A 20828-nucleotide genomic window follows, 5' to 3' on the forward strand; every position below is an offset into this window, starting at 1 on the left:
ACTTTGGGAGGCTGAGGTGGGTGGATCACCTGAGTTCAGGAGTTTGAGACCAGCCTGACCAACATGGAGAAACCTCGTCCCTAATAAAAATGCAAGATTGGCCAGGTGTGGTGGTGCATGCCTGTAATCCCAGCTACTTGGGAGGCTGAGGCAGGAGAATTGCTTGAACCTGGGAGGCGGAAGTTGCAGTGAGCCAAGATCACGCCATTGCACTCCAGCCTGGGGAACAAGGGTAAAACTCCATCAAATAAATAAATAAATAAATAACTGACCACTGTTTTTTATTTTTATTTTTATTCTTTATTTTTATTTTTTATTTTTTTGAGAAGGAGTCTCGCTCTGTCACCTAGGCTGGAGTGCAGTGGCCAGATCTCAGCTCACTGCAAGCTCCGCCTCCCGGGTTCACGCCATTCTCCTGCCTCAGCCTCCCGAGTAGCTGGGACTACAGGCGCCCGCCACCGTGCCCGGCTAGTTTTTTGTATTTTTTAGTAGAGACAGGGTTTCACCGTGTTCGCCAGGATGGTCTCGATCTCCTGACCTCGTGATCCTCCCGTCTCGGCCTCCCAAAGTGCTGGGATTACAGGCTTGAGCCACCGCACCCGGCCCTGACCACTGTTTAACTCAACAGAAGTGTTTTAAAATTTAGCTTAACTCTATTGGTGCTGTTTTCCACTTCAGTGAAGACCTGTGTTTACAAAACATAAGTACTTTTTCAATCTGGAATGATGCTATACTAGGACCACCAATGTGTATTCCCTGCTGAGCCTTAACATGTGTCCCCTGTGATTTGGGTGACTGCAAGTGTCGTCTATCTTTTTGTGCCTCTTTGTGCTTTAAGACCCTTGGAGTTTCCTTGTGGACATATAATGAGCAGCAAGTAACCTGCCAAACCACGGGGATTTCCTCCTGCATAGGGTCCTTTGGTTCTAAGGGTTCTCAAGGACTTTGAAGAGAAGAGAGTAACTGAACCAGTGCATGGTATAAGGAGCATGCAGCTGTCACATGCATGCTATTTACACTGTGCAGGCAAGTGCACATCAATTCATATTTGATAGCTGTGCTATGGTGGGCACACTTCCGAGGGAAGCCCTGCCAATTTTAACAAGGGCAGCTATGTGTTCAATATTAGCAACATACCCAAAAGAAATAGCAGCTTTGGATTTGTTCTACGATTGTTGAACAGCTTAGCCAAGTCATGACACATTCATTCATTCAGCATTCATTGAGCAACTGCTACTTGCCAGTCATTGCACTAGGCATGAGAGAAACGAAAACAAGTAAGACCTACTTACTGCCTTCAAGAGCTCATGGCTTGGAGGATGAGACACATGTAAATACTGACAACACAAGGTGGTCAGGGTGTGGCCACGGCAGATGCAGGGGTCTATAGGAGCATGGAGAACACCTGATGCAGGCCTAGTGGATCATCAGGGGACATCAGGGAAGGCTTCCTGGAGGAGTTGACACCTAAACTGATTCTGGAAAGATAATGGGCATGGACTAGGTAAATACTGGTGTCAGGAAGTAATAGAAGTCATCCTTCATCTTAGTGAGCTCCAGAAAATTCTATTTTGGGTCAGAGATCTCAATTATGAATCTAATGAAAGCCATGAGCTCTCCCCCTGGTAAAATGTTCATGTATAATTACAGCACAATTTCTTGGGGTCGTGGACTGCTTAAGTTCCATACACAGATCCTCTAGGGTTCATGAACCCTAAGTTAAGGGCTTTGCAGGAAATTATATCCTCTGTGCTGGAGGAACCCTCCGAGACCACCTAACCCAACCCCTCACTTTATCAACAAGGAGATCGAGGCCCAAAGAGGACAGATAACTTGTTCAGGGCCACACAGCCAGTGGGTTGTGGGGATGTAGAAGTCTGAAAGGGGAGGGAAGGCACGTCCAGCTTCCAGTCCCCATGGTGTCTTTTCCACAGGGATATTTCCTGGCTGGCATCTGAGCTATGTTGATGTGAAGGACAACTCCCGCGACGAGACATTCCGCTTCCAATGCGACTGCTGGCTCTCCAAGAGTGAGGGTGACGGGCAGACGGTCCGCGACTTTGCCTGTGCCAACAACAAGATCCATGATGAGCTGGAAGAGACCAGTATGTGGGGGAGAGCATTGGCTCAGGAGGGAGGCAGGGAATGGTGCTGGAATAAGAAGACACTGTTCCAGCTGGAGGGGGGTCAGATGCCCAATGCAGGGAATAATATGGAGAGATGCATGAGGAAACATCCTAACTGCTATTTGGTGAAACTGGAACTGCTAAGAAACATTGATGCCAGCTCATGGCTCAGAATCACAGGGACTAATTAGGTAGCAGGAAAACCCACTGGGGACAAGCTGACCCTGACCTGAAGGCTGAGCTGGGTGGTTTAGTGTGGAGTCCTCTCTGGTTTATTTTTACAACATGGACATCATCCAACTGATGCCTGTGGCAACAGCTGCCTAATCAACACTTCCTAGAAACAGAATGCAGGGGAAGCCAGTATCTCCAGCAGTGGCTTTCCTTTTGTCCCTTCCTCAGGGGATATTTAAAGGGGAAGAGTAATTGATCCTGAGGGGATGGACATCAAAGCCTAGGGAGATGTGCCTCTCACAGATGCCAGGGTCTGGGCCCAACAGATTGGAAGAGGCTTGTCAAAGGCAGAGCCTGATATGAGAAATGGATTTTTCCAATCTTAGTTATTAAGGCAGCACTAGCTTCAGTAAGAGGCAAACCCCTAAATCTCAGTGCCTTCACACAACAAAACACTTTTCACTCCTTTTATACCCAGTCCAGTATGTGTGTTTGGTGGGAGGTCTTCCATGGAGTGATTTAGGGACCCAAGCTCCTTCTATCTGTATCTCAGTCATTTCTAATGTGTGGCTTCCATATTTCTTGCAAATGGGAAAAGAGCATGGAGAAGGCACACTCTACTAATAGAATTCACATCCTATTAGTGCAAATTAGTCATGTGGTACCACCAGATGCAAAGGCACTTGGGAAATGTAGTCCCTGGCTGGGCAGCCCCTTCCAGGGGACCACTGTAGGCTATGGAAAGGAGGCCACCTACCCACACTCATCTCTACCATGCCATCCAAACTGCTCAATGAGATTAGCTGCCTTGAGAGGTAGTGAGCACTATGTCCCTGGGAGTATTCAAACAAGGGCCAAGCACCCATTTATCCAGAATTCCTGTATGAGAATTCCTGCCCTAATTCAGAAGGTAGACTCCCAACTTGTGTAATTACACTCCTGAGAAGTTACTGGGTGCCCAGTTTTATTTTAGATGCTATGAATGATGCATATGGCTTTGTGGCCTCTAGTTTATTTGTATTGTCCTTTGCACATGCATTAGTCTCTCAATACATCCAAAGCTCCCACAGGTTAGGGATAGCATCACTCGTGTATGTAGCCCTCTGCAGCTCTGCAGGCCTTGGGGATCAGTAGGTGCTCAATTGGTGCTCAGTGAATGGAAGAAAATACAGTCCTTGTCCTTACAGCCTCACAATCTAGTTCAAGGGAAACCTTATGCACCTTACACAAGTGCCATGATGAAAAATAGAGATTCCTCAGGCTATTGGTGTCCAGGAAAGTAGAGAGTTGTAAGGCTTGGAGCATAATCACTGAGTCTCCTTCACAAATTCCCTGCCAAACCTCTGCTAAAATCTGTGAGATTTGGGTTGACAGGGAGATTGTAGAGGGTAAGTGACCCTTCTGTCGGTTCCAGAAGGATGTGTGCATGCTGGAGACCAGAGGGCAAGGACGCATAGCCAGGAGAGGGCCTGAATCAATCCCTCTTTACTGGGAGGTTGCATAGAGCAAAGTGATGCCATCTGGGCTGCCCATGAGGGGACAGGCAGCCACACCTGTGTCCTCAGATGGAGGTTCACCTTGGAGGCAGTCGTGGATGCAGCTTGAGGCAAGCATGCCAACCCTCAGCTACCTTCATTTAACCATATGACAAACTCTTACTGAGTACTCACAAGGGCCAGGCCCTAATCTGACTTCTGGGGACACACTAATCAATGAAACAGAGACTCTGCTCTCATGGCACTTACATGCTGACATCACTGACCCCAAGGCATCTCTGGACACCCAGTGTGTGAGGACAAATACTCTCTTGTACTTGAACAGAGCTTTATAGGGGTGAAAGCATTCCACATCCATGTTCTCAATAGATCTTTGCAATCCTACCACCACCCCGTGAAATAGAGGGGGTGCAAATTCACACCTCTGTATCATGGATAAGGCAAACAAAAACCCAGAAAAGTTAAGTGACACATCGAAGGCCCACTGCACCGCCCCAGGATGTCTTGTCCTTATTAGGCCTGGCTGGTACTCCAGATTAATTGATTGCTCTATCTCATTTAGCCTCCTGTTCTCTACCTTTATCCCCAACTCTTGTTGGCAATTCTAGAAGCTGCTCCTTGCCCTCTCCGAGCATCTGACTCTGCATATGGTTCCAACGTGCAGCCAAAGCTGAAAACCATTGGCAATCTTTAAATAATACTAACGTCTGGGTCCCACTTCCAGAGATTCTATTGTAATTGATCCAGGGTCAGAAAAAAGGCCAGGACAGTAAGATCATATGCACATGTGTTTACATGCATGCTTGTATACACATGCACACATGCCCACACACACACACACACACACACACACACCCCTGGAAGGACAAAAACATCTCTCTCTGGGACATCCTCTGGCAGAGCCAATGTCTTCCTCTCTGCAGCCCCTCCCACTCCCTATGCTCCCACTCGAAGCCTTTTAAGGTTGCCCAGTCAGCCTTACCTGCAACATTTCCAGCCAAAATACAGTCCAGCTTGCAGGTCAGCTCCCCAGGGATGGAACGTTCACTGCTTGCTTCACCAGACAGTTCAGCTAGAAAATCCATCTTCATATTTATGTTATTGAAGCATCCATCCTTTGGTAGTCCCAATGGAGTCAAACAGAAAGTTTCAGGAGTGGTCAGGACTCTTGGTTGTATGTACCTGAAACCCAATCCTAAGCTGGCTCCAGCAAAAGGGAATATATTGGCTCCCAGAACTTGGAAGTCTTAGGTGGCTCTAGCCGAGACTTGGCTGTCTCCAGAGGCTCCAGTAATCTCAGTATGTCTCTTTCTTCTCCTCTCAGCTCTGTTTCCTCCCATGTGTCAACTTTGTTTTAGTACATTGTGGAAGTTGGCTGCTTGCAGCTCCAATCCCATACCATTCCAGCTTAATAGCTTCCATGGAAGGGAAGAGAGCATCTCCCTGGGGAGGATTCTGATTGGCCAGGTCCAGGACTCTCAGCCCCATCCAACCCACATGGTAGGAGCTCCCCAACATAAACAATGGTCCTGAAACACGAGACAGTGAAATCCCAATGCCCACTGGGAGCCCAACTATGCTCCTAGCATTCCTCCATGGCCATTACATGCCCCTGTAGTTCTTGTCTCAAGACTAAACATCTGTTTATTCTGCAGCTCCTTAAACAATGTGACATTGAATCTTCCCTGCATCCTGCCCCTTCCCCTTTCAGTACAACCTGTATCGCTCATTCGTTGCCCTCTGCAGATGCCATGCCCAGGATGAAGGCAAGATTTCAAGGGGGATCTGCTCGCTCCTCTCCTGTCTTGCCTTTCAAACTATGACCCATGCCCCCTAAGCTCACAGTAGCTTTGCTGGTGGCCCCTTTATGCTAGTGACTTCCATGTGCCTCTTCCTTTGCATGACTGCCAAGAGCCTTCCTCCAGTGGGGCTTGTCCTTGGGTGTGCTGGCCCCACGGGAGATCTCTGTTAGATGGGGTTCATCACTTCTACCTGCCCTGAATGTTCAAGCTCCTGATCCTCTTTCGTCTGCTCCTTCCCAGCAACCTGTGAAAAAAGTTGAGATTCATGCCTTCTACATTTTTATCAAGCCGCTTCATCTGGGAAAGAAAGCAAAGTGAAAATATGCTGATTGAAACTTCCTTTCAAAAGACCACTGATGCGACTAGCAACATTTGTTTCTAATCTACCTAAATGTCCTTGCTTACAAACCTTCTCTACCTTATCCTTAGGACCATTAGGAAAGAATTCATTTCAATCCATGTAGGACAGCCCACCCGCATCATCTCTCACACTTCCTACTTGAATCCATCACGGTGATATGCAGGTTCCCAGTGCTCCCTGCCTCCCTCGCTGATGCTGACAAACCATTTCCCTAACCACACCCAGGATCTCCCTTTGAATTCACCAGTACCTGTTTGCAGAACAAACCATTGCCTCCCATGGGGAAGCAGAAGGCAGTGGTTTGAACCACTGAACAATGTGGTTCCCTTGCTGGGATGGCTTTGGGTTCCTGGGCTGGAATCTGTCCTGGGCTGCAGAACCCTTCCCTACTACAGAAAGGATGCACTCTCTGTGGATCTCTTCCTCCGTCAGAGGCTGCCTGTCTCTTTGCCTAGATTCACTCTACTTGTTTCAGGTAGCAGAGATTTCTCCTTGAGAAAAGTTGCAAAAGGGTGGCTATGGGGCTGGGATTGGTGCTACATTGAGCCACAGGCATGGCCATCTCTCCTATTCTTTATTTGTATCATGTCTCTGAGAGAAAGGCACAGAAACAGAGCTACCCCTTTGGATCCAGAATCCCAGACCGTCAGTCATTCAGGTACTGCAGCAAGGGGTCTATGTCTGGAGACACTCGAGCCAGATACTTACTGTGTCCTCCGGGGTGCCAGTTCCATCCCTGGCCTGGTCCCTGGGGAGTGAGCCTGGATCACGTGCCACATACCCTCAGTATCTTGGCTTAGGGGGATCAGGTTGCAATTTTAATTAGGGTGGTTGGATACACATCTCTGAGACATGACTTTTGAGTAAGGACGAGAAGGTGAGCCAGTGAGCCCAGCCGCTATGGGTGGGGGAGGGAGAAGGAAAGAGGGAAGGACTCCAGGCAGGACAGCATTGCAGAGCTCTAGGGTGGAGCACACCTAAGTGCTCTGGGTGCAGCTAGGAGGCAGAGTGGCTGGAGTGAGAAAGAGAGAAAGCACCAGGACATGAAGTGGGAGAGGAAATGGGGCGCCAGATTTTCCTCTTACCCCATGGTACTTTGGCTCTTTTTTGCAGGGTTATCTGTCACATTCTGTTACATGGTACAGTCAGTGTTTGTGTCTGGGGCTACAGATTGAGTTCTAGTGTCACCCAGGGTCTAGTCCGGTCCTGGCACTTAGCACCTACTTAACCAATGTTGGAGGAGTGCACGCCTGTGCAGACACGACTGAGGGAACAGCAGGGTGAGATGGAATGACACCGAGACAAGCTATGAGCAAGACTGCTTGCTGGAGCAGGTGCAAGGGTCTTCGGGGTGCTTTGACTGCCTGGGTCTTTCCCCTTTGCTGTTGCACTGGGCCCCCCTTCTTCTCCCTTCTCAGCACCGATCTCCATTTTGCATCTCAGCCCTGTAGCTGAGTGTTCACCCCCACCTCCTGCTGCATTCCCAGTGGCTCCCATATTTACCTGCAAAGAGGTTGCTACTATAAATAAATGAGAGCATTCACTGTAACCCCAGAATCTGGGCAGGTTCTACCTACAATGTCTCAATCGTGGTGATTTTAACCTGCCTCCCCCACGCCCAGGCTGTAGCCTAAGACCAAATGAAGGACCAGAGGCTGTGGCCCTATTGCTGCCGCCCTGATGATGGGCACTGTCTCCCCTGTGCTGACCCTCCCCCACCTCCTCCATTACAGCCTACGAGATCGTCATAGAAACGGGCAACGGAGGCGAAACCAGGGAGAACGTCTGGCTCATCCTGGAGGGCAGGAAGAACCGATCCAAAGAGTTTCTCGTGGAAAATTCTTCTAGGCAGCGCGCCTTTAGGAAGTAGAAAGGGGAGGCCCATGGGAAGTGGTGGGGGGTGGGTAGGTAAGGGAGGACCCCAAGAATCTCCCACTTGGGTGGGAGCCATAGGTACACAAATGGGCCTAACCAGCAAGTACTTACTGAGCTCCTACCGTGTGCTGATCCTGTGCAAGTGCCCCGGGGCTAAATAGGCAATGGTGAAAGGGAAAGCATGGGACTGCATTTAATGGGAGCCTACCCTGTGGCTGGACAGTGCTACTCACTGCAAACGTTGCCTCACGTCTACAGAGACAAGGACCACACCTCCTTCCATCAGAGCCACTTCTGAACTGCTCAGATGCCCACTTCATCTCCTCACTCCTTCCAGGACTGCTGAGACAGCCTCTACCTCCACCTTAACTCTGCTCCATCTTTCTCTTAGTCCATTAGACTGGTAGCTTAGAAACAACTTAAATGTATTTCTCACAGTTCTAGAGGCCGGGAGTCCAGGAGCAAGGCACCAGCAAATCTGGTGTCTGGTGAGGGCCCGCCTCCTGGTTCATAGTCAGCCATCTTCTCACTGTGTCCTCACATGGCAGAAGGGGGAGGGAGCTCTCTGGGGTCCCTTTTATAAGGGCATGAATCTCATTCATGAGGGCTCAGCTCTTATGACCCCATCACCTCTCAAATGCCCCACCTCCAAATACCATCATACTGGAGAATAGGTTTCAACATATAAATTTGGGGGAGCTGGGGCACAGACATTCCATTTATAACAACCTTTTCTTCAAATCTCCATATCAGGATGAAGTCTGGACTCCTTAGACTGGCACTTACAGACCCCCACAGACTGCCTGCACTCCTACCTTCTCCATTAGCTTTTCCCTCCCTGAACCCAAACTCCATCCAAGCTAGCATTCCCCCAGAAATATCTCTATCTCCATACCCCACTATTCCCACCCATGACTTTGCTAAGACATGTCTGTTTCAGGGGACTCTTCCCTTCCCCTCCTCCCTCTGCTCTCCAAGTCTCACCACCGTCACCATCTCCATCCTGCATAACGATGTCACCATTCTTTGGTGCTGGGGCCAGGCAGCTAGTGGGGCTTTTTCATTGTGATTGTCTTCGTCCCAAACTGAACTGAACCCCTCAAAGCCCCCAGGACTGCCATGAGGTCCTGCTTGCCATCCCATTCCTGTTCCTGGCCCAGTGCTTGGAATGCAGCAGGCCCCCAACAAATGCTTACCTGCTTCAGTGGGCAAAGACCACACCTTTGTTTCCTGCAGGGGGACCACAGACACATTTGAGTTTGACAGCGTCTACTTGGGGGACATTGCCTCCCTCTGCGTGGGCCACCTCGCCAGGGAAGACCGGTTCATCCCCAAGAGGGAGCTTGTCTGGCATGTCAAGACCATCACCATCACCGAGATGGAGTATGGCAATGTGTATGTACTGAGCCTTTCCCCAAGGAAGTGCCACTCCCTCAGCATGGGGCAGGGACTGAGCTGGAACGTAGGCAAGAGAGCAGGGTGTGAGGAGGTATCTTCTTCAAGGTCAAGATTATCCCGTTCAGGAGGCCTAGAAGGCAGGAAGGGAAGAGACACCTGTATGGTTCTGAAGCTATCTGGATTATGCATCTACTGTCAGAGGCAGGGGAGTAGGCCAGATGACCTTGGATGCATCTAGTCTTTGAATCCAGGAATGCTTCCTTGGAAGAATACTGAGAAAGTCAAACAGTGCCAGAGAGCAGAGACTTCCCTTGTCTTCCCCTTCTCTCAATCTAAAATAACAAAGAAACACAGCTTTGAAGCCTGCTGTTTACACGGTCATAGTGAAAACCCACCATCCATGTGGGCAGAGTAGGGACCAGAGACAAGGTAAGGTAATTCAATGGTCCATCTGCCTCACAGTACCCCAGATAAGGAGCTTTGCATTCTCCCATCAGAGCCTTCTGGAGACTCAGGCATTTCTGGAAGATTAAGGGTCTTAGTTACCTGGGCAACATAGTCACAGTCATCAATTTGTCTAATTAAAACCCCTTGGTAGCCAAACTGGAAGCCAGAAAGAACCCTGAGGCTCTGGAAGGCAGGAAAGGTGCTGAGAAGGAGGCAGGGTAGGGTGGAAAGGGGAATCCAAGGTCAAGGCTTGCCAAAGGGTAAGTGAAAGCTGAGTACACAGCTCACAGGGCCAGAACCACCATGGACCCTCCCACATCTGCATCTCTCCCTGGGGCTGGCCCTGCTCATACCACACCCTAGAGCCTTCCCTGCACAAAGAAAGGTAACCTCTGTCTGCACAGAAGCAGTAGCCAGGCTGGACCCAGGCAGAGCCCTCAGCTATGGGCTCTGGCCCTCAGGAGCCCAAGCTTCTCAAAGCCATATTCGTCCAACCTGCAGCTCCCTGGATTTGGCTCCCCCAAACCGAGCAAGTCCTTGGGAATTTGGCAGAAGAGGTTCTCACCTCTGCTCAGACTGCCATAACAAAATATCAGACAGGGTGGCTTAAACAACAGAAAGCTATTTCTCACAGCTTTGGAGGCTGGAAGTCTGAGATCAGGGTTCTAGCATGGTGAGGTTCTCGGAGGACTGTCTTTCTGGCCTGCATATGGCCGTCTTCTCTCTGTGTCCTCACGTGGTGGAGAGAGAGATCTGGTTTCTCTTCCTCTTCATGTAAGGGCACTAATTCCATCATGAGAGCCCCCACCCTTATGACCTTATCTAAACCTAATTATCTCTCAAAGTCCCCCATCTGCAAATACCATTGCATTGGGGGTTCCAGCTTCAACGTATAAATTTGGGGAGATACAACTCTGTTCATAGCAACTTCCCTCTTGAGCTATGGCATTATTTACTGCTCTTTTAGAGAAAGCTCAGCTCAAGTACAATCAATCCTGTAGGAGTTGCTCTATGTGCCTGCTAGGACCAGTACTGATGAGAATTTGACAGCTGGGAGACTATCCCAGAAAAGTGAAAGACTCACTGAGCAAGTCAGGGCCAGGCCTAAGCCCTTTCCACGGCTCAGTACTACCTCCCATTCACAGGGATTGTGTCTGCTGATACTGCTCCTCTGCAAACCTCCCAAAATAAACAAAACAAAATAAAATAGTCACCCTCACATTACCCTTAATCCCACAATGTTGGCCAAGAGAGAGAGTTCTCAGCACCACCTGGCACCTTCCTGTCTTAGGAGGAAAGGAAGGCAAAGGCCCAACTGGAAGCTTCCCGTCCCACGGTCCTAGGCTTGAGTTGTAGAATTTTCCATCCTGTGGAAGAAGAAACCTCTCCTAATTGAAGCATCTTTCCCTCCAGCCTCAGGAATGCAGCCTGTCGTTGGCTGTCACCAGAGCTGGAGGGGGAGGAAGAGATACCTGCGGGGAAGGGGCTCTTCCTGAAGTGAAGGGGTTGCAGGGGTTCCAGGCCCCTGGATACTAGCACTGTCTCCTGGTCAACCGTGTGGCCTCCAGCAGTTACCCTTCTCCTCCTTGTGCTTCACGCTGCCCTTTGGGAGGAGAGCTGGATGCTCTATAGGGTCTAGGGTAGAGGAACGATGGCAGGGGTGTCAGCCTAGGAGCTCTCTGAAGTCATGCCCTAGCTCACCCCTGCCTGCCTGCAGTTCTCAAGCCTGTGGTCTCTGCTGGATGAATACCTGTTTCCTGCAGAAATATCACTTTCGTCCAGAAGGGGGACTTTGCAGGCATGTTTAATTGTGGTGACAATTCACATGGTCTCATTCTAGAAGGCACCTACATTCTTATTATAAAACCACTTGCTTAACACTGTGTGTAACATCCACAACTCCTTTCCTGCCACCACGTTAGCCATATTTGGAGTTCCATGAACTACAAATGAATTTAATCTGAATCTCGCATATATGCAATAACTCCAAATGTCCATCTCCCAGCTATTTCCATTCTGACCCCTCTTTTGCAGTGTGCTGTTGACCTTCCTGACCAGTTCTCATTCATCACTAATAGCCTCAGGATTTGGGTGAAATCATACAAAAGGCCTTTATTTTTTAACTGAAAACACCTTTATTGTTTATCCCAGTAGCATATCTAATACACAACCATAAAAATTCAAATAATACAGAAACATATGTAAAAGAAAGTAAAAATTCCCTACAGCCCTGCCCATCAGAGGTGGCCACCATGATAAGCATTTTGGTGACCCCATTCTCTGTGGCATTTTTCTGATACACAGTGTTCACAGATGTGCACTTATACATAGTTTTCAATATGCATCAGTTCTTTCTGCTCATTTTTCTCTGCTTTTGCCTTTACTCTGGCTGGACACCTTCCCCCCTTTCTAGCAGGAGCAGCCCGCTGCGTGTCCTTCCAAAGCCAGAGCTTTGTGTAAGTCTGTAGGGCCCACATTTTGGTGATCCTATAATTATTTCTATCAGAAAACATTTCCTTATATCTACACCAGGGAATATTTTTCAGCCATCAAAAATAATGAATTAAATACATACCAGATGACTTGGAGCAATTCCCAGGAAGTATTATTGAGTGAGAAAATTGAGACACAGGAAAACATGTCTTATGTGATGCCGTTTTGTAAAGGGAACACTGACATCCCCATATGTCTATGTACACGTGGGTCTGTGCAGGGTTGGGTGAAATGGAGGGAAATTTGGCAGGCTACACCCTCAACTGTTACATGGGTTATCTGAGGAGAAGGGATGCTAAAGTGAGAGGAAGAAGAAAGAGAGAGAGCCAAGCAAAGAGGGAGCAAAAAAAAGTACATTTAGAAAAGTATGTATAGGATCAGATGATTTTTGTATTTATATAGAATTATGCATATTAGTGGGCATATGCGTAAAGAAATGCATTTTAAGAGAATTTTAAAACAATGCACGTATATCCTCCTCTAAGAAATTGTAGTATGTAACAACAATCCAAATTTATCAAGTGATAAATTGGGGGAAGACAATCTCAAAACAGAATAAGGATTTCCTGCAAATGTCTTTAAATGGCTTATTCTTCAGGGCCAGGCAGGCTTTCATTCTGGGTCACCTTAAGCAGTGACTTTTCTTCTCCAAGTCTCAGTTCCTCCTCCTATGAAATGGGAGGATGATGCCCAGGGTTGTTGTGGGAGCTAATGAGATTCAAGAATGCAAAGTCCTGGAGTTGTGTAAGCAGGCAAAAAACCAAAGGTGTTTTTTTTTTTTTTTTTTTTTCTGTTAAGAATGTTCATCTAAAATAGGGTTTGATTTTGCACCATTGGGCACACCTTTTCAGTGTTGCATTCCTGAAGTTGTTAGCCAGCACCGAGACTGCTTGTTTTCAAAGGTGTTAGCATATTAGCAATTTGGAGTGGGAAGAAACCATAGCAATTGTTCAGTACAAACCTCCAGCTTTGCCAATGGGAAAATCAAGATCTGGGTAGGAGATGTGACTTGTCCAAGGTCACGCAGGTGGTAGGTGGCAGGGCTAGGGCAAACCATGCCCTCTCACATCATGTGCAGCATTTTCCCACCATGCTGTCTGACTTTTTCCTTTATAATTCCTGAACCCACTGTCATTACCCAGAGTCTAAAATTGGGGATGTTCAGGAGAAGGTTTGGGAGGACTTCTTGGTCCAAGACAATTCTCTTGGCTCCAGACTTGCTTCTGCTTGTGATGGCTTCTTTGGTAGAGGACTTTCTCTTTCCCCTTGTACTCTGCAGTCTGTGAACACATAGACACACACACACACACACACACACACATGCATGCATATATACACAAACTCAGTTCAATTCAGTCAAGTGTAAGGAATTTGGGAGCACAAATTTAATAGTCATATTTCCACTTGGTTTTGCCTAAAATTGTCACTCTGGATTCAGCAACTTCCTCTAGAGGTGACACCACCAGGTACAAACATTAACCAGTCCCTTTGAGGGAGCAAGAGTATCTGCAGATGGGAGTGAGCTTGGAAAACAGCAGGTGACAGGTGAGAAAGGAAAGCACAGCTGTGTGCAGTGACTCACACCTGTAATCCTAGTGCTTTGGGAGGCCAGCGCAGGAGGATTGCTTGAGGCCAGAAGTTTAAGATTAGCCTGGAAAACATGGTGAGACCCTATCTCTACAAAAAATATATTTTTTAATTAGCTGGGCGTGATAGTGCATGCTCATATTCCCAGCTACTCAGGAGGCTGAGGCAGGAGGATGACTTGAGCCCAGGAGTTCAAGGTTATAGTGAGCTATGATCACACCACTGCAGTTCAACCTGGGTAGCAAACTGATACCCTGTCTCTAAAGAAAATAAAAATTAAAAATACATAAAAATGAATAAAGGAAAACACAAGGGAGAGAAGAGTCAGATCATGAGGAGTTTTGCAGACCATTGTAAAGTCTTTGGCTTTTACTTGACATTGGAAGACACTGGAGGGTTCTGAACAGGGAAAGGTCATACTTGGGCTTACATCTCAACAGGATCACATGGCTGCTGCATACAGAATTGACCACAGGTAGCAAAAAGCTAGAAGACCAGTTAGGAGGCTCTTGATAATTTCCAAATAGGAGATGATGGTGACTTAGACACAAGTAGCAGCAGGGCAGATAGATACTGGATAGTTTTCAAGTGGGCTGGTTCTGGATATATCTTAAAAATAGGGTCGGCTGGGCGCAGTGGCTCATGCCTGTAATCCCAGCATTTTGGGAGCCTGAAGCGGGTGAATCATGAGGTCAGGAGTTCCAGACCAGCCTGGCCAAGATGGTGAAAAAAAAAATTAGAGTCAACAGGATTTGCTTATGGATTGTACATGGAGTATGAGGGGCAAAAAAGAAGTAGAAGAAATCTGGCTCACGCCTGTAATCCCAACACTTTGGGAGGCTGAGGTGGGCGGATCACAAGGTCAGGAGATTGAGACCATCCTGGCTAACACAGTGAAACCCCGTCTCTACTAAAAATACAAAAAAAAAAAAAAAAAAAAATAGCCGGGCATGGTGGCAGGCGCCTGTAGTCCCAGCTATTTGGGAGGCTGAGGCAGGATAATGACATGAACCCAGGAGGCGGAGCTTGCACCACTGCACTCCAGCCTGGGAGAGAGAAGGAGACTCTGTCTCAAAAAAAAAAAAAAAAAAAAAAAAGAAAGAAAGAAAGAAAGAAAGAAAAGAAAAGAAAAAAGAAGTAGAAGAATCAAGAAGCAACTGGAAGAATAGAGATGCCTGTCCATGGCGAATTTTAAGTTAAACAAGAATCCATACTCACAGTTTCACCCAACATTTCCAGCTCCAATATCCCATCACCTTGGGAAGGGACCATTTATGGATGAGCAAGGGGATCTGGGGAGGGAGCAGCCTTGGCTGGGGTCTGCTTAGCCCTTCCCCCTCCTCTCTCCCACCTCTCTGCCAGGTACTTCTTTAACTGCGACTGCCTCATCCCCCTCAAGAGGAAAAGGAAGTACTTCAAGGTATTCGAAGTTACCAAGACGACAGAGAGCTTTGCCAGCAAGGTCCAGAGCCTGGTGCCCGTCAAGTACGAAGTCATCGTGACGACAGGCTATGAGCCAGGGGCAGGCACCGACGCCAACGTCTTCGTGACCATCTTTGGGGCCAACGGAGACACAGGCAAGCGGGAGCTGAAGCAGAAAATGCGCAACCTCTTCGAGCGAGGCAGCACAGATCGCTTCTTCCTGGAGACGCTGGAGCTGGGCGAGCTGCGCAAGGTGCGCCTGGAGCACGACAGCAGCGGCTACTGCTCAGGCTGGCTGGTGGAGAAGGTGGAGGTCACCAACACCAGCACCGGCGTGGCCACCATCTTCAACTGCGGCAGGTGGCTGGACAAGAAGCAGGGGGATGGGCTCACCTGGAGAGACCTCTTCCCTTCTGTCTGAGGGGCTACAGCCCCCACCCTCTCACTGAGATGCCCCGATCTCACATTTCTGCCCTCCATCTTGATGGTCAGCAGCCCTCCAAAGCCTCTGGAGTTGGCACTGGGGGCCAGCAGGCCGCTGAGAACTTCATGGGGTCCTGCTCCCCACCCTACCCCCAGTTTATTGAACCTACAGTGATCATAATTAGCTTGTGTCATAATCTGTGGCAGCCCAAAAATAACTTTTTGTATTTCCTTTTTCTGTAATAACAGTAGTGATCAGGCTGGGACTTGCTGTTGAGTGTGGATGAGAAATTGAGTCTTCACCCAGGGGATAGAAGTGGAGAAGGAGAGGGCATCGAGATGGTGTATTTTAAGCAAAAACTAATTAACACTTTTCCCCAAAAAAAGCTGGGCTAATTAAATTATTACCAACCATATTCTATAAAGAATTCATCTTAGCATCTACTTGCTAAGAAGTGTATGATTTTCCCCAGTTTCAATAAATCCAGTGGCAAGTGGAGAAAAACATCAGGAGGAAGTGTTTTACTGGGGGATTTATGAGCCTGTGAAAAATAGATAATTCTTTCCATCACTTTACAGAGAACGCATTGGCAAGTTCCTGCTGGTTATCCCAGCCTGTGCTAACACAGGACTGGACACAAAGGTGATAGGGATGCACCTTCAACAGCCTGGTCACTGGCAATCTAAGGCCGGGAGAGAAAGTGGGGTCATTCAGGTTATTTGGTGATTATAATCTGTGGCTCTCTGTGGGCAGGGTTTGGACTGAGAGCTGAGAGGGGCTTGGGAACAAAGGGAAGACCTGGTCTCTACCCTCAAGGGGAATGTGACCTTGCTGGGGAGGCAGCAGGAGAACTGTACATTTGAGTACCCACACAGATCCGCACATGCACACACACTCTCCCTGATCGGCAGTCACGAAGTCACAGCAAGACTTCGCAGAGATCAGCACCTAACTTCTGATTTTCCTGCAGAGAAAAGGACAGCGACAAGGTGGGTCAGGCTGGAAAATATCTGTATAGGAGGGCACCCCAGGACCAGTGTTTCTGCCGCTTTGCTGTCCCTGCACCCTCTGTCCCAGAAAGGTCTAAACTCGCAGTGAGGCTTCAGGACCCTGAGGCAAGTTCAGGACCCTCTCAGAGATCTCTTGGAGAGAGCTTAAATGCACTGACTCTGGGGCAATCAGCCTGGGTTTAAATCCCCATTCTGCCTCTTCACAACGGTGAGAACTTGGGCACATTATTTACTCTCTTTGGGCCTCAGTTTCCTTGTCTGTAAGACAGGGGGAATGATAATAATGCCCCCCTTGTAAATTATCATGAGGACTAAATGAGTTCATGTGTATGTAGTTTTAATTCGGTGCCTACACCAGAGAGTGAGTATATCCACCATGCTGAACACGCAGGACTGGGGTGTATGGGGAGGGAAAGATGGCATCATTAAACAGCTTTGTTTCCATCTCTTTCTGTGGAACTGGTTCTCCCCCTGTCCCTAGATGAAAATTTAGACAAGCCTCACAACTCCTGTGGACTCCAGTAGGTAATAAAAAGTCCAACAAACACCTTAAGTCATGAAATCCATCTCCATTCTATAATTTAAATGTCCAGCCCCAATATAAAGATAAAGACATCAAACTTAAAATTGAGCTTCCTGCCATCTCCTGGCTCAGTCCCATCACAGATGGGCCCCACAGTGAGGGAGGGGCGTGTGTGTGCATGTGTGTGTGCAGGGAGTGTATTATGTAGTGTGCAAGTATGGTGTTTGTGTAGGTGTACACATTAGTGCATGGTGTGTGCCTGTATGTGAATCTCTATGCATGTGTGCATACATGAGCATGGGTGTGTGGGGGGTATATGTGTGCATGTGAATATGTGTGAGAGCATGTGTGTGCACGCACATGAGTGTGCAGGCGTGTGTGTGTGCATGTGAATACGTGTGTGTGTACACAAGTGTGGGTGCAGAGTGTGCATGCATGTGCATCTGGGTGTGTGAAGGCGTGTGTGTGAGAACACGAGTGCAGTGTGGTGTGTGCATGCATGTGAATCTGTGCATGTGTGTGTGTATACGAGTGTGTGGTTGTGCTGCACATGCATGTGAATCTGTGTGCGTGTGTGTGTATACGAGTGTGTGGTTGTGCTGCGCATGCATGTGTATCTGTGTGTACATGAATGTGGGTGCCGTGTGCGTGTGCATATGTGTGTGTGTGAGTCAGCCTCCCCTCTCTTCCGCTGCCTTGCCCTGTCCCTCCTCCTCCTGCCTGTTGGTGCGCCAGGGTTTCAGACTACTGCGGGAGGAGGAGTAGTGAAGGCAGCAGGCAGCTTCCTGTCCGAGGGCTGCTATTATAGGTGGTGTCTTTGTTTCCAGACCTGACAGGTGTTTAGACTTTCACGAGCGCTTGTGCAGGTTCACCCTTCGCTCTGTCCTCTTATTTAGGATCTGAGACACTCCACAAGAGGCCCTCGGGCACCCTTCGCTCTGACACACTCCAGCCATTCAGGCCACTCACCTCTCTGTGACCAGAGCCAGCCCATCTCACCCCAGCCACGTCTCCAGAAGGGGCAGGCAGCTTGTCTGCCACATGCGGACGCACCCCCTCTCACATAGCCCTGCTGGAGTCCCAGTCGCTTGCCTCAGATTCAAGGGCAGCCAGGAGGCAGGGCGCACACTCAGCCCCACAGCAGGCTTCTCAGGATGTCCTGCCCTTGAATCCACTGCTTCCTCTCAGCCTTCCCATTTTCTGACAGGACCTGGAGGGATGTGTGCGGCCCAGAGTCTAAACCGGTTCTCTGCCCTGTCCTTCTGGCAAGAGATACGATACATGGGGCTCTCACTGCAGAGTGTGGCATCTGTGGGTGACTCGGCCACCGCTGGTACAGGAGGAACCTGTTACCATCCTGCTGCTGGTGTGTCCTATTAATGTTGGCTTACCATCGACGGGGTAGTGTTGGCCTGGCTCAACAACGTACCCCAGGACCTTAGCCAGCTTTCTGGTCATCCTTTACCTGCCCTACCGGCTCAGCTTTCTTCAGAGGACTTGTTGAGATCTGAGGAAACAATTGCTTTGAGAGCTCCATTAAACTCATTAATACTTTTGGTCCATTCTGGGGCACTTTCTTACCCACAGGCCTCCCCACCCCCTGCCCCCTACCTGGTCCTCCAAGTCCCTGGACCTGGGCTATCTCCATCTGGGCAAGTTGCCCACAGCTCTGTGCCCAGCAGGGTGGCCTCCAGCAATGCCATACACACTGTCCTCTCTGCTGTCCTCTGCCAGGGCTGACCTTTGCCTGAAGTCTCCTTGCCACCCATCCACTCCTCCACTCCACCAGGCACTGCGCTTCACATTCTTTTTTGTTATTATTTGTTTTGTTTTTTCGAGAAGTGTCTCACTCTGCCACCCAGGCTGGAGTGCAGTGGCACGATCTCAGCTCACTACAACCTCCGCTTTCCGGGTTCAAGAGATTCTCATGCCTCTGCCTCCCAAACAGCTAGGATTACAGGCACAGGCGACCATGCTCGGCTAATTTTTGTATTTTTAGTTGAGATGAGGTTTCACCATGTTGGCCAGGCTGTTCTCAAATTCCTGACCTCAGGTGATCCACCCACCTCGCAAAGTGCTGAGATTACAGACATAAGCCACCACTCCCCGCCCACATTCTTTATTTTTAATTGATGCACAATAATTATACACATCTATGGGGTACATATGGTATTTTGATACATGTATACAATCTGTAATGATTAAAGCGGGGTAATTGGCATATCCATCACCTCAGACATTTATCATTTCCTTGTGTTGGGAACATTTCAAATCTCCTCTTCCAGCTAATTCGAAATATACAATAAATTACTGTTAACTAGAGTCACCCTACTGTGCTATAAAACTCTAGAACACATTCCTCCTATCTAACTGCATGTTTGTACCTGTGAACCAACCTCTCTGTATTCCTCCCAACCCCATTCCCAACTTCTGATAACTATCATTCTACTCTCTACCTCCATGAGAACAACTTTTTTATCTCCCACTTCTGAGTGAGATCATGACCTGCTGCTCTGCTGCTGAAGGGCAGTGGCAGCAGTCCAGGGCAAGTGGCCCTCAGGCTCTGGGGAGCACATACTTCAGCTCCCTTTGTCCCCAGGGGAGACTCCTTGGCATGCTGCGTCACCCATTCCCCAAGATATAGGATACTATGTGGGCTAGAGTGCTGGGGACCTGGCCACACTCCTGGGTCCAGCCATTGTTGCAGTGCTGCAGCCCTCTGGGTAGATGTGGGGGTTGTGGGTGAGTATCCAGGGATGTGGAGATGCAGGGGTTGTTGGACCCCGGGGGCAGGATGTAGTCTGGTGGTGGCTGGGTTCTTAAGATGGTGCTGTGCTGCAGCTGCTTTGGTCTCAGGGGGTGTGTGGACCTGGTATGAACACGATCTCTGGAGCAATGCAGTCACGTGGGCTCTAGGCAGTTCTTCATACTTGTCTCAGGGCCCATGAGGGCTGAAGCACTCTGCCATGATGAGGACTGCAGTGTAATGTGGACCACTGGGGATCTCTTGCTTACCTTTTCCCCTCCTGGCTCTGAGCCAATCCCTGCCCTCTCCTTCCATGCTTTAGAAGTTCCCTCTCACTTCCCTGTTGAATTCTAGTGTTCTCTCTTGGAAGCTCTATTTGATATGTGGTTACCTACTTGCTGTTTTGGTTGTTCTTGGTGGAGGGGGTGAGTTCTGGGCCCCTCTAGTCAGCCTTCTGGAAGCTCCTTCCCTGTGCATCACATTCTTTACATCTCAACTTAAGGCCTTCAATCACTCCAAGAAACATTTCCATTAGCCCTCCTCCAAGACAGAGCTAGAAGCCCATCCACATCTATGAGAGGTATGTTGGAATTGTGTGTCTCCTCATGTGTCTTCCTAACTGGATTGTGAGTCCTTAAGGAGAAAAGCTAGGTCTCACTCATCTCTGTAACCCCAGCACTTAGCACAGGGCCCAGGGCATAGTGTGGGTACTAAGTGCATGTGTGGTGAATGGATGGATAGATAGATGATTGGATGGGTAGGTGGGTGGATGGGGAGATGGGTGGATAGATGGGTGTGTGGGTGGGTGGATGGATGGATGGGTGAAAGGGTAGATAGATGGGTGTGTGGATGAATGGATGAATGGATGGTTGGATGGGTGGATGGATGGATACATGGGTAGGTGGGTGGTTGGATGGGTGGATGGATAGATGGATGGGTGGATA

At 48.7% G+C, this 20828-nt stretch overlaps 1 protein-coding gene across 5 annotated transcripts in view; it reads left to right on the forward strand.

Moving 5' to 3' along the window:
* The window catches only part of LOXHD1 (lipoxygenase homology domains 1), a 182600-nt gene extending 166497 nt beyond the window's left edge, over positions 1-16103 (forward strand). For 2 of the 5 annotated variants that reach the window (XM_023207475.1, XM_023207477.1), the window contains 5 exons: positions 1935-2105; positions 7693-7825; positions 9071-9229; positions 15122-15434; positions 15854-16103. In XM_023207475.1, coding sequence (XP_023063243.1) covers positions 1935-2105; positions 7693-7825; positions 9071-9229; positions 15122-15434; positions 15854-15856 — 779 coding nt within the window. In that variant the 3' untranslated portion in view covers positions 15857-16103. Of the gene's footprint in view, positions 1-1934; positions 2106-7692; positions 7826-9070; positions 9230-15121; positions 15821-15853 lie in introns of those variants that run through there. The other 3 variants (XM_023207474.2, XM_023207473.1, XM_023207476.1) reach the window with 3 other exon arrangements.
* The last annotated feature ends 4725 nt before the right edge of the window (positions 16104-20828 follow it).

Source organism: Piliocolobus tephrosceles, chromosome 18 (assembly GCF_002776525.5).
Source record: "Piliocolobus tephrosceles isolate RC106 chromosome 18, ASM277652v3, whole genome shotgun sequence".
In the NCBI taxonomy this organism is placed as follows: Eukaryota; Metazoa; Chordata; class Mammalia; order Primates; family Cercopithecidae; genus Piliocolobus; species Piliocolobus tephrosceles.